This window comes from Bufo gargarizans, chromosome 4 (genome assembly GCF_014858855.1).
Source record: "Bufo gargarizans isolate SCDJY-AF-19 chromosome 4, ASM1485885v1, whole genome shotgun sequence".
Lineage (NCBI taxonomy): Eukaryota > Metazoa > Chordata > Amphibia > Anura > Bufonidae > Bufo > Bufo gargarizans.
The window spans coordinates 423,169,623-423,184,143 of record NC_058083.1 but is presented as its reverse complement, the minus strand read 5'-3'; the positions used below and the strand labels follow the sequence as shown (position 1 = coordinate 423,184,143).

The 14,521-nt window shown below is 42.7% G+C and overlaps 1 protein-coding gene across 3 annotated transcripts in view; it reads left to right on the top strand.

Moving 5' to 3' along the window:
- The window catches only part of SMYD3 (SET and MYND domain containing 3), a 709,171-nt gene that overhangs the window by 470,232 nt on the left and 224,418 nt on the right, over positions 1-14,521 (top strand). For all 3 annotated transcript variants that reach the window (XM_044291898.1, XM_044291900.1, XM_044291901.1), the window contains one exon: positions 12,970-13,080. In XM_044291898.1, coding sequence (XP_044147833.1) covers positions 12,970-13,080 — 111 coding nt within the window. The remainder of the gene's footprint in view (positions 1-12,969; positions 13,081-14,521) is intronic.

Genomic DNA, 14,521 nt, shown 5'->3' with positions numbered 1-14,521 from the left:
CTACTCTGTGAAATACTTGAGAACGGTGCCTGCTGCTTGGGCTTGCTTTGGGACACCCATCATTTAATCAATAAAAGAGCGACTTTATTTTGCTATTACCAAGATGGCATGGTCATTGGGCTCCACGTCTGATCCGGTCCTTTGCTGTCCTGCCTTGAACCCCACTATCGTTACATACACTATCCAAGGGCACCCAACCACCAACAGGCAGGTGACCTCAAGGTTTAGGGTGTGCCCTGAGTGGAAGAAGGGCTGCACCCCTACACTCACTGCATTTGCCTCCTGAGAGAGCGCTGGAGCAGAATTTGCCACCATGAGAACTACAACCATTCTCATCACCACCTCTCTCCACCTTCCCACTCTCCACCTCCCTTGCGTCTCCTTCTGCCAGCCAGCATGCTGCAGATATGCTACATTCATACTGAGGAACACTGGCCCATTTCTTGTGATCTGTAGGGCCCCAGGGGTTGGACCCTCACGGGTCAGACACATACCCCATGCTGTGGTTCTTGTAATGGGGCAACCCCTTTAAATCCTTCAGGACCGAGCCATTTTTCACCTAATAGATTAGGCTAAATTTTGGAAATCTGACATGTCACTTTGTTTGGTAATAACTTTGGAATGCTTTTACCTATCCAATCAATTCTGAGACTGTCTTCTTATGACACGTCATTCTACATGTTAAATTTTAGTAATTTTTACCTGTATTTATAAAAAAAAAATCACAAATCTACCAATAAGTTAGAAAAATTCTAAATTCTCTATTTTTAAGATGGATAGTGATACCTCATAAAATAATTATTACTTAACATTCCCCATATGTTTACTTTATGTTGCCATCAGTTTGTAAATGTAATTTTATTTTTTTAAGTCGTTAGAAGGCTTAGAAGTTTAGAAGCACATTTTAAAACCAGTTCACATTTGAAGTCTTTTTGTAGGGATTACATAATAGAAACCACCCACCCCATGTTAGGAGCTACATCCCTCAAATGTTTCAAAACTATTTTAGAAACTTTGTTAACCCCTTAGGTGTCCCACACAAATTTAAGGAAACAATTTTTCTGTAAAACAGCAAGGTTTAACAACCAAACCTCTACTGGGCTTGCTGCACTGAGTGGGCTTCTGAATAAGTGGAGTTTAAAGAACCGGAGTCTAAGACGAGGAGCAATAAACAAAGGTTTGATAGGTTTTCCTTGTGTGTTGTTTGCTTAATTCTAGCAAGTTTTCAAGTTACAGCAGAGTCTAAGGCTCCATTCAGACGTTCGTAGAACGGGTCCGCATCCGTTCCCGCTGCTCTGGAAAAAAAATAGAGCATGTCCTATTCTTGTCCGCAATTGCGGACAAGAATAGACATTTCTATGGGGGTGCCGGCCGGGTGTATTGCAGACCCGCAATGCACTACAGACGTCTGAATGGAGCCTAAATCTAACTCATATTTACTGTTTTCCTTCTGTACTGTACATCCCCATTTAAATATGTGCTCTATGGACAATGCTACTAAGTGTGTGTCCTGTGCAATGTATGCGTGCCTTGAAGAACCATTCAAGGGTGAATACATTTGCACTAGATGCAAGCATGTTGCATATTAGGAAGCACGAAAAGAGGGTCAAGCAGAAAAGGCAATGAGGCCCACCTGAGTACTGCCCAAAACAATGCAAAAACGAAAACTATAAAGGGCAGTGTACTGAAGTAAAATTTCACTTTTAATTATAAAGGAGATAAAAAGACCCCTACAGACAGACAAACAAATAATATTTACACACCCTCTGCCTAATACGAAGCAGAGGTGATGAAGGCTAAAACAACAACGTTAATATTCATGGGGGTCTAGGCAGAGACTGAACGTAGAAGGTCAGAGGGGGGTATTGTTAGTACAAAATACCCACTAGCCCTAGTGACTCCCTACTTGACCTAGTCCACCCTATTAGTGTATCCAAGGGACGGGGTCCAAAAAGCCCCGCAAGGGGTGGCCCAGACTGGAGCTCTAGTCCTGCACTGGAAGCCCTAATGAGGCCCTAACCAGTGACCAAAAAGACCATGCGTCCAATAGATATACCCCAACCAAAACCAAAAAAGAATTAGATGAGGGATACTCAAGTGTCCCGACGCGTTTCCTCGATAAAGGCCCCAAGAGTCTTCAGGGGACACTGGGCGTAAATGATGGTTATTCCAGCTGTCACATGGCCCGACAGCTAGGGAATAACCTAGACAGTTGCTACAGTCAGTGTGTGGCTGAGCTATTTAGTGGCTGCGGTCAGCATATAGCTGTGGACCCAAACACAAGTAAGACCCAGGGTGGTGGTGTCTGCAGGAATAGATGGACCGGCATATTAGGAAGCCCAGCTCTTGGATCTAAATAGGCATCTTGAAATACTTAGGGACATTGCAAACATGGAGAGAGGCTTAGACCTCATAGTGCAGGCACTGACTGGGGTCAGTGAAATGGAGGTGGGAGGAGGAGGGCAAGAACAGGACTATTGGGTCAGCAGTTGGGTTAATATAGGAAGAAGAGGTAGAGGGAAAAGTGCCAGGGAGGCTAGTCCTGAGCTGGAACACCCTAGTAAATATACCTATTTGGCTTATATTAGGGCCAGCAACACTGCAGCATGGCGTTTCTCCTAGCAACCAGGAAGATGACCGCTGCAGGAAGGATGGGAAAAGGAGTGCAGCAAAGATCAGATAGATGCTGGTGGTAGGGGACTCTATTATTTGGATAACAGACAGGGTCATCTGTCACCAAGACCGTGAATGCCGAACAATGTTTTTTCTCCAGGGTGCTCGGGTTCTGCATATTGCGGATCGGATTGACAGATTGCTAGGTGGGGCTGGGAAAGACCCGGCGGTCATGGTACACATTGACCCCAATGACAAAGTCAGGGGAGATGGAAGGTCCTTAAAAATGATTTTAGGGAATTAGGAGAGAAGCTCAAGTCCAGGACCTCCAAGGAAGTGTTTTCAGAAATACTACCAGTGCCACGAGCGTCACCAGACAGACAACGAGAGCTTAGGGAGTTAAATAAGTGGCTCAGAAGCTGGTGCAGGAAGAAAGGCTTTAGGTTCATGGAGAACTGGGCTGACTTCTCTGTTGGTTACAGTCTCTACAGTAGGGACGGGCTGCACCTTAATGTGGAGGGTGCAACTGCCTTGGGGGAAAAAAATCATTAGACGGCTAGAGGAGCTTTTTACACTAGGATCTGGTGGAGGGTGGGGGGGTCATACTAATAAGGGGGTAGATAGTGTAGATAGAGAGTGGGATATAGGAGGGGACAGTGGGGATTTAGTGGGGGCTGGGGTTAGTGAGGAAAGTAGGGAGTAGACTGGGCAGAACTGTGCACCAATGGAAAATAGAGCTACTGGTAACAAGAACCTGTTACATACAAACATCAACCAAGATAACCAAAAAATCCTGGATATTCACTTTACAGGTACTAGTAATTTAAAATGTGTTTTCACAAATGCCAGAAGTCTAGCTAGCAAAATGGGGGAGCTGGAGGCTATGGTACTAGAGGAACACATAGATGTAGTTGGTGTGGCTGAGACATGGTTGGACTCTTTGCATGACTGGGCTGTTAATATTGAGGGTTTTACACTGTTTAGGAAAGACTGGGTCAATAGAAAAGGTTGTGGCGTGTGCCTGTATGTGAGGAGTGATCTGAAGACAGGTGTGAAAGAGGCAATTGTGGGTGAGGATGTGGAAACCTTATGGGTGGAAGTTCAAAGGGATATAAACACTGAAATAATAATACTTGCTGTAATATATAGACCCCCTAACATCACAGAGGAGATAGAAATGCAACTGTATAACCAAATAGAGCGGGCTGCACAGACTGTTACAGTGGTCATAATGGGAGATTTTAACTTCCCAGACATTGTCTGGGGTCATGGTTCTGCCTCAACCACAAAGGGGAGAAAATTCTTTAACTTGCCGCAGGACAACTTTATGGGCCAGTTTATAGAATCTCTCACTAGGGGCAATGCTCTGTTGGATCTGGTCATTCCTAATGATGCAGAGCTAGTTGGAAATGTTACTGTTCGAGAAACACTAGGTAATAGTGACCACAATATACCGTATTTTTCGCCGTATAAGACGCACCGGCGTATAAGACGCACCTAGGTTTTTGGGGAGGAAAATAAGAAAAAAAATATTTTGAACTAATTGTGGTCTGTGGGTGATGCACTGTTATGGGGATCTGTGGATGACGCACTGTTATGGGGGATCTGTGGGTGACACTTATAGGGGATCCTCTCTGGATGGCGCTGTTATGAGGATCTGTGTATGACAGTTATGGTGGGGATCTGTGGATGACACATATATAGCATCTTATGCTATGTGTCATCCACAGATCCCCTCCATAAGTGTGGGGGTCGCATTTGCTTTTATAATGGGGGTGGGGGTCGCATCTGCATTTATAATGACAGCGGGGCCCGTGCAGTGACTGTATTCTACTACACGGGCCCCGCTTACTGTACAATCATATCCCTAATACCGTAGTTAATTGTTGTGTGCACTGCATGTAAAAGCATAATGAGCGATGATGAGCGCTATTACTTACAATTAGAAGCGCTTGCCGTTCGGAGCAGGGAGGAGGGAGGAGGCAGGAGGCAGGCCGGGAGGACGGGCGCTGGCAGTGTGAGTCATCCGTCATGCGCCCACGCCGCCTGCTTCATTCATGAAGCAGGCGGCGCAGGCGCGTGACGTATGACTCACACTGCCAGCGCCCGTCCTCCCGGCCTGCCTCCTGCCTCCTCCCTCCTCCCTGCTCCGAACGGCAAGCGCTTCTAATTGTAAGTAATAGCGCTCATCATCGCTCATTATGCTTTTACATGCAGTGCACACAAGAATTAACTACGGTATTAGGGATATGATTGTACAGTAAGCGGGGCCCGTGTAGTAGAATACAGTCACTGCACGGGCCCCGCTGTCATTATAAATGCAGACGCCGGCCCCCAGCCCCTCCTCCCTCACAGCTGATATACCCGCCGCACGGCATCGCGGCGGGTGTATCATTGAAAACTAAGCAAAATCGGCTACATTCGCCGTATAAGACGCACTGCTATTTCCCCCCCACTTTTGGGGGGGAAAAAGTGCGTCTTATACGGCGAAAAATACGGTAATCATATTCCCCCTACACTATAAGAAGCAAACTCTGTCAGGCAGAGCAAAAACGCTGAATTTTAAAAAGGCTCATTTCCCTGGGTTGAGGGCAGCATTTCAGGGCATAGACTGGGAGCAGCTACTGTCACATAATAAATGGGAGAGCTTTAAATCCACATAGCAGTAATTGCACTAAACATTTAATCCTTTAGATAACAAGTATAAACAGTTACAATTAAAGCCCCCATGGCTTACAGCTACTGTAAAAAGGGCAATAAATGACAAAAAAGGGCATTAAAAAAATACCAATCTGTGGGATTAGATGTAGCCTTTGAAGTCTACAAATGGCTTAACAAAATCTGTAAAATGGACATAAAAGTTGCAAAAATACAAAACGAACAGCATGTGGCAAAAGAGATTAAAGCAAATCCCAAAACCTTCTTTAAATATATAAATGCTAAAAAAAACAAGATCTGAGCAGGTAGGTACCCTAAATAATGGTAAAGGGGGCTTAGTCATGGAAGATAAGGAAAAGGCATAGGTACTAAAAAAATTTTAGCTCTGTATATACAAAAGAATAGGAGAAAGACAAAATAGCTGATATCTGTGGTGCTGGGGCTGGTAGTACATCCAGTAATATACTCAATTGGCAAACTGTAGATATGGTCCAAGTTAAGTTAAATAAGGTAAATGTGAACAAGGCTCCGGGTCCAGGTGGATTACACCCAAGAGTTCTTAAAGAGATCAATTCAATCATTGATGTGCCCCTGTTTATAAATTTTTAAGATTCTCTAGGAACTGGTACAGAGCCAAGTGATTGGCGCAAAGTAAATGTGGTGCCCATATTCAAAAAAGGATCTAGGTCCTCCACAGGTAATTATAGACCAGTTAGTTTAACTTCTCTTATGAGGAAATGTTTGAAGGACTCTTAAGGGACTATATACAGGGGTATGTGACTGTAAATAATATTATAAGTGATAACCAACATGGGTTTACCAAGGACAGGAGTTGTCAGACTGAACAAATGCTGTTTTTTATTGAACAACAAAATATGACGGCTGGCACTTCAGATTAACAATACTGTACTGATACGCCAGGGGCGCAATCGGTAAATGGCAAGAACAGTATTAACAAATTTACACAACGTTACAGAAAGGATATTTGAAGTGTCATATAACAAATGCGTTCTCAAAAGCATGAAGATAGAAATATAGTCTACTCTCCTCTTCTATAATCCTATCTGATCCCCGCTAACCAGGGCGCATTTCTACAATGCTCTGACTAATGAAACCTTCTCTATGCCCTACCTCTACTAACACCGGTGCACACTCACAGTTCTGGAGTTATCTGAGTAGAGGTCTGTGATGTAGTCATTTTTCCCATGAGGTGGATGCTTGTCTTGTCCGGAACGTGGTGGCACGTGTCCTCTGGCTCCTGAATAGATCACTTGCTTGTCTCAACACGTGGCCTGCTTCTCTCTCTCTTGATTACAGCTGCAGCACTTCACTTCAGAGCCTATCTTGATCTGTCCTATACATAGCCAGTTTCTCAGGACTCCATCAGTAAGGGCCCATGTCCCATCATTAGTCTCTCAGCTTGGCTCCTGACATGGAAACCAGCCTCACAGCTTCCAGGGCTCACACACACACAGCCAGAACTCCAACCCCTGGAACTTCTAGCCCCTCCTATCTCCTGTGTGTACCACAAAACTTCAGCTTCTTCTTATTCGGAGCCACGGTGGCCTGTAGTGGCTGGAATAAGTCATCACAGTCTATGAACATAATATTGCAGATATCTGTGCAAAGAACAGTATTCTAGAGGCTGACCCCTATATTTTGATACTGTCCCTCATAGATGTTAATTAGGTAAAGTACGGTCTATAGGCTTGGAAAGTATAGTTTGTAATTGGATTGAAAACTATTAAAAGGACTGTGTCCAGAGGGTTGTGGTCAATGATTCCTATTCAGAATGGTCCCGGGTTATAGTTGGTGTACCCAAGGTTTAGAGCTAGGTCCCTTTTTTATTTAATTTATTTATTAATGATATCAAGGACAGGATTAATAGCACCATTTCTATTTTTGCAGATGACACTAAGCTGTGCAGTCTATGGAAGATGTCCATAAAATACAAGCTGATTGAATGATTGGGCATCAACTTGGCAAATAAGGCTCAATGTGGATAAATGTAAAGTTATGGATCTTGGTAGTAATAATCTCTGTGCCTCATATGTCTTATGGGATGTAACACTGGGAGAGTCACTTATAGAGAAGGATTTGGGTGTCCTTGTAGATGGTAGATTAAATAACAGCATACAATGTCAATCAGCTGCTTCTAAGGCCATCAGGATATTGTCATGCATTAAACGAGACATGGACTCGCGGGGCAGGGATGTAATATTACCACTTTACAAAGCGTTGGTGTGGCCTCATCTGGAATATGCAGTTCAGTTTTGGCCACCAGTCCATAGAAAGGATGCGCTGCAGCTGGATAAAGTACAGAGGAGAGCGACTAAAATGATAAGGGGCATGGAGGGTATTAGTTATGAGGAAAGATTAAAATAATAAAATGTATTTAGTCTTGAGAAGAGACGTCTAAGGGGGGGGGACATGGTTAACCTATACAAATATATAAATGGGCAATACAAAAAATACGGTGAAAAACTGTACAGACTAGCCAATCAGAGTGATTGCTGGCTCAAGACCACACTCATTGGTCCCAGACTGGTTAGCTGAGATTGCTGGCTGTGTGTAACAGCTGCGATCTCAGCACTGTCACCATGTGTATATACATGGTCACAGTTTAGTGCCATGATAAGTATATTTGTCATGGAGTTCTAAGTAGCAGTGCTTCGTGAAGAATATTTTGTCATTTAGCGTCAAGGGATTAAAGGAACATTTGTTAAATGAGTGTTCCACCTATTTTGTAATAAAATATAAGCAGCAGGTACATAACTTTAACTTCACTTGCGATACATTTTCTCGAAAGTGGCATTTCTGAACCACAACTTTCAGAAAAAAGGACATCGCAAGGGCAAGAAGTGGGCAGGACCAGCGGTTCGGCCACATTTAACTTTATTTGCGCCACTTTTCAGATGCAGATGAACTAAAAAATCTACAGCAGCTCAGAGCTGACTTAGATTTCATTCTAGGTCATGAACTACTGGAGGATGCACCTAATTTATGATGTGGCCTTCGCCTCATCCTTATATAGGTGCATCCTCCAGCAGCGCAGAAGATTTAAAAATCCAGTAGAAAACACTGGTCTTTGACAAATCTCCCCCATAGTGTTGCATAAAGGGGTTTTGCTTCATCTTTGTATAACACATTTTTTAACACAATTAGCAGTCATCATTAATCAGATGCCTAATTGGACTTGAATTGGAAGAATGCTTAAGTTTATCAATCATAACATTTGGCAGACTAGCTGTATCAAATTAATGGACCTCAAAACTAATTAAGATGACTTTTGTTACGTAAGTCTGATCAGATATGTTTTTAGATTGATAGAGGCTTGGGATGACGGATGATAATAGTACTGCGTTCTTCAGCCTGCAGTGCAATTTTCTTTTATCTAGAATTTGCCGTTCCAAATGTCTAGCAGTGGTAGCATATTATAGTGATGGAGCTCCGCACACTTAGTTAGCTGGTGCAAGCAAGGACTTGGTAGTCGTAATTTGAGAAGAGAAGATTGTGGCACACAGGATCTACTTGTGCAATTTTATACCATTTATTAGTTTGACATCATCATATATAAATCATGATCCAGTTACATCGTGCAATATCATAGCCACTTTTGATAATTGTGCTGACCGGACGTTTCGGTCCTAAATGGACCACCTTCAGCGGTCTTGGTTATCTGACTCTAATGGCTGGGGTATGTGATCCAGCGCGCCACATATCCAGCACAATTATCAAAACTGGCTATGATATTGCACGATGTAACTGGATCATGATTTATATATGATGATGTCAAACTAATAAATGGTATAAAATTGCACAAGTAGATCCTGTGTGCCGCAATCTTCTCTTCTCTAGCAGTGGTAGAAGACAGATGTTGCACATGCACCTCTCTGTAGATCTTTCTCTTAAAGGGGTTTTCCAGGATTTTAATATTGATGACTGATCCTCAGGATAGAGAAAAAGACAATGCAACAGCACTCTGCAAACCAGATAAAGTGCAATAAAAATATGTTATAGTGCTAATGCTACGCTTATTTATAAAGTGAGATGCTTAGCAAATGCATTTTGTACAAAACCATCTCAGCCCGTCTGCCGTACTTCAAGGCGAACTTGTAAGACAGGTCCTAACACTAAATACTACCTGTTATGCGCCATAATGGTCTCCATAAAATTCAGGAAGTGTTGGTTCCACATGCATGCTGGATCCACTCTGCCTTTTAACATTTTTGGTGCCAAAATGGCCAATATTGTCTTTTTTTTTTCTATGTTTTCAGCCATGGCAGCGTGCACCTGCGCACTGGGAGGTGCTGACTAACCCCCTTTGCAGATTTACAATGCTGGAGATGTGGCACTCCGGCGAGTCCTGCACTCCTGATTAGCCTGTCTGCCCCATAGGCTGATTTGAATTAGTTTCAGTATAAAGCTGTAGCCTGCTCTCACTACATTCATTGGAATATTGAGTGGTTTCGGCATGCATGTTGGTACCTGTATACCTTGGAAGTAATGGAGGCCATTTTGGCACCAAAAATGGTAAAAGGCAGAGTGGATCCAGCATGCATGTGGAACCAACACTTCCTGAATTTTATGGCGGCCATTATGGCGCATAACAGGTAGTATTTAGTGTTAGGTTCCCGTCTTTGAGAGATGTGCTGTTGCATTGTCTTTTTTTTTCTCTATGTTTTCAGCCATGGCAGCGTGCACCTGTGCATTGGGAGGTGCTGACTAACCCCTTTTCTTTGCTGATCCTCAGGATAGGTCATTAGCAGTGATGGCCAGTTCGCTGTGTTTGCCCGTGAACACTTGCGGGCTGCCATCTTAACTCACAAGTCCGGCGATGAAGGCCCCCGGCGGCTGTTCTAGGAAATGCCTGCTCCCGGTGACCGCATTTGTTTCAGAAGGGCTCGCGCACAGGCACAGGTAAGGACTTACCTGTGCATCGCCGGACTTGTGAGTTAAGATGGCAGCCCGCAAGTGTTCACGGGCAAACACGGCGAACTGGCCATCACTGCTAATGACCTATCCTGAGGATCATCAAAGAAAAAGGGGTGAGTCAGCACCTCTCAATGCACAGGTGCACGCGGGCGAACTGGCCATCACTGGTCATTAGTATCAGATCAGTGGTGGTCTGATACCCGGCACCCCTACCGATCAGCTGGTTGAACAGCCTTCCCTTCATTGTTTACATGATCGCCGTCGACATTGCATACACCATATCAAACATCCAGTGGTTTAGTTTGTAATAATTATGCAATGCATGTATATAAAAAAAAGATGACGGTGGAAAAGTTTCTTTAAATACATTTCAGCCATACCCTTTAATATTATTATGTATGTAAAATACAGTTTGTTCTATGTTAATTTTTGTTTAGAAATGTATTGTGAGACGACATTGCAGTGTTAGCAGCGTGCATGTAGACATCAAAAGAAAAGCAAATGTGCGTGTTAACAGGCTAACAGCGGGAGGTTATACAGCTGAATATTGAGAAAACACAAATGCCGCTATTTGTGATAGAAATGCACTTCAAATAAAAACTTCCAGATCAGGCTTAGAGCTTGTGAAGAGGAAACAACCAGAGAACTATTCATTTTTTGTGACCTGCTGCGTTCTGACTCAAACGTATTCTGCAAAACTGTAAAAGATAGTTGTGGATGAAGATAATTGTGCTGATGCAATTGGTTATATGAATTACCTGTGCGTCTGTGGTATCCAAGCTATAATTTCAAACAAGAGAAATCTGTATAGGTGGCTGTGCTATTCCCGGGTGACTCATGGTGACTGCTGTCCAGGACTGAAATGAGCATAGACCAGGGATGGCCAACCTGCGGCGCTCCAGCTTTTGCAAAACTACAACTCCCAGTATGCCCATCCTGCCTACAGCAGGGCATGGTGGGAGTTGTAGTTTTACAACTGCAGGTTGGCCAGCCCTGGCATAGACCGTACATGGGGATCTAAATGCAACTCTCTCTTGTCATGGAACCAAAACTAATAGCTGATACATTATCACTAACTGCTCCTGTGTTATCAGCACTGGGTCCGGGAGGGTTTTAAGCTTCTCAATGTAAAGAAGAAATAAAAATTAACTTGCAGCAATCGGAACTCTTCAAAATAGTGAGCAATAATTAAAGAGTCAGGAGCCCCAGGACATCAATAACCACTCTGACTTGGCCAGCGTATTTATATTCACAGCAGAGAATTGTTGCCACAGGTGAGAGAAAGCTTAGTTATGGTATGAGAACCTTTCCTTATCCAACGATTCAACATATCTAAAGAAAAAGAAACACTGTTTTTTTAATTGCATTGGCTTTATAATGAGATTAAAAAATGTTTTTGTTTTTTTAAATTAAACATTTTGCTCTGTTTGTCTTCTGCAGCCTGCGTGTACTCTCATATGTTGCAGGCTGCTGAGTCCTGTTTAGTCTTAAATCTGTTAGAGACACTCGGATAGCTCAGTCTGTAGTTCCTCTGCTGCCCTCTACATTCATAAAGGTGACATTCCTTTTGATTTAAAGAGGTTGTCTCACTTCAGCAAATGTCATTTTTCATGTATCATGTATCATCTCATTATACACTGCTTGTTTCCTGGGGTCCCGACCACCGCTGCAGCACAGATAGGAAGTGGCTGGGAGAGCAGATTCTGCGGATGCGTGCCTAGGTTCAGTGCCACGGTCGCGGCCACACGAAAGGCTGGTGCCTTTTCCTATAGTGTGCAAGCACAATCACTTCTGCTGGATTGTAAGGTGGCCATAACCCCTGGATATGAGCATTTTGTAATTTGATGGAAAAATGAATCCCACCATCAATGGAGGCAATATGGACAATCATAATACATTAGTAAGTGTCTTGCATTAACTTTCTGTACATGATACATACCACTTGCTGAAGTGAGAGGACAAATAGGTTGAAAGCTATATATTACTAGATGCACAGACCCAGATGTCTGATGGTTTAATATGCCAAACATATATTTACTTGTAGGTCCGCTTACCAGCTTCTTGGTGCTAGACTCCCATTACTAGCGGCAAGTAAATGCTGTTTACGTGTGTGTACATGTCCAGCTATTAATATAGTCACTAACCCATTAAAGTTTACTTTTCAGCTTAAAGGTGTTATCCAATTTTAAAAATGCACCCCACAATGCCCGGGCCCCTCCTGCACGGCCGCCACTGCATCTCTCCATCATGCGGATCAAAACATACGACGACGAGGGAGTGTGGCCTATAGCAGGCCGCGACGGTGATGAACCTCCCTAGCGTCATGGCTGACATCACCCGTGATGGCCTGCTGGTGCCATAAAAAATGATGCTGTGCAATCGGCGGCTCCAGTAATTTCAGGGGGGCTGCAGGGGGTACAGGGCCTCTGTGCTTGTGATAGGTGGGGGTCCCAGTGGTAGGACCCCCACCGATCTGATAACTTTAACCAACCAGAATACTTCTTTCATCAAAGACCTTATGCAGGCAGACATTTCTGGATCCATATAGTATAAATATGTTGTACTGTGTGGCTCCAACTTTGCACATGCTGTATTAGAGATATTTCTCTATATAGTCATTGCATCTGTAGCAGAAAACAGAGCCTTATAATGGCAGCATACATAGTGCCTACCAGTCTGGATTATAGACTTTATGAATTATTATTTTTTGGGATAATTTTTCTTTGAATAAATATTGACAAATGTGTATCATGTTTTCTCCAGCTCACCATAAGTTACATTGATGTGAAGATGCCATCACACATGCGTCAGCTGCAGTGCCAGCGCCAATACTGCTTTACCTGTGATTGCGATCGCTGCGTGTCAAAAGATAAGGTAGAGTAGAACTTTGTCATACGTGTTAAATTGTGTTATTGAAGGGTTTTCTTCACTATTGCAAAGGATGGATTGTTGCTAGGATATACTGTCACTTATTGATTAGTGGGGGTGAAGAAACATGGAAAACGCCAAAGGGCCTCTACTCTTTTCAGCAGAGGTCCTATAGGTCAGAGACACACTGATCTTAATATTATGGTGTATCCTAGCAATCTGCCATAATATTACAGTATATAATGGGAATACACCTGACATGGTGGTAAAAAAAAAATACATACTCACCTCATCCATACTCACCTCAGTGCGAAAAGGCTTCCGTGGCCATCTTGATTGAAGATCCTAAGCAAGATGGCCAGTCCAGATGCCTGCAGCATCTTCTTTGCGCTCAAATGGATAAGGATTTTTTATTTTATTTTTACCGGATGAACCCCTGAAAGCCCTCACTATTATTCTCAGATGCCGCGATCAATGATCTGCAGGGTTCAATGACGGGGGAAGCTCAATTGCCGTTCCCCGTCATTGTGCCCGCTACTTACAAAGAAATGCGTTTCATGACAAAGTAATTTGAATTGTTTTCTAAAGTTTGTCAAAGCAGACTTCACAAAACACTATATATGATCTATAGAATAGCTATTTTATTGGTGGACTTATTGGTGCACATGAACCACAAAGTTATTAAATTATTACTGCATATCACTCATGAAAAAAAATGACTTCTCAGTTACTCAACTATAACCATCTATGTCGACCTTTACTACTGAAAATGAAGAAATCGCCGTGAAGTTTCTACACAAAATACTTTGGTATGATCAAAGGAAATTCCAGAAGTGATTATGAGCGGATTGTTCAATTATATCATTTTGTAAAAGGTTAGAAAACTATTTCTAAGGCTTAGGGATTCCATCAAACCACTGTGACAGCCTTCGTCTGTAAGGCGAGGAGACTGAGAATCTTTGTGTTCCTGACATACTAGCAACAATAATAAAATTATATTAAGTTTGCTTCCATATATGCGATTTATAAAAATTAGATCTAAAATTAAAAGTGAAGCAATTTTTAAAATATTAACATAGTTTGTAAGGGTGAAAATGACATATGTCCATCTACTTCAGTCTGTTAACCTGCAAAGTTGATCCAGAGAAAGAAAAAAAACCTATCAGGTTGAATTCAATTTTTCTCATTTTCTGGGGGACAGATTCCTTCCTGACTCCAATCAGGTAATCAATAGTATATAACAAGCCCTGTGTATCAATCTATATATTCCTACAAATTGTGTACAGTATATACCAATAGAAATAGCAGTGACCCACAAAGAGGATAAAAATTATCAAAATATACATAAACTTTATTAATTACACAGCTGTTTAAAATGTCTTAAAAGCACCTCCAGAAAAATTGGACAGTGTAACATGGACTTGGCAGGGGGTAAATTGCTCCACCT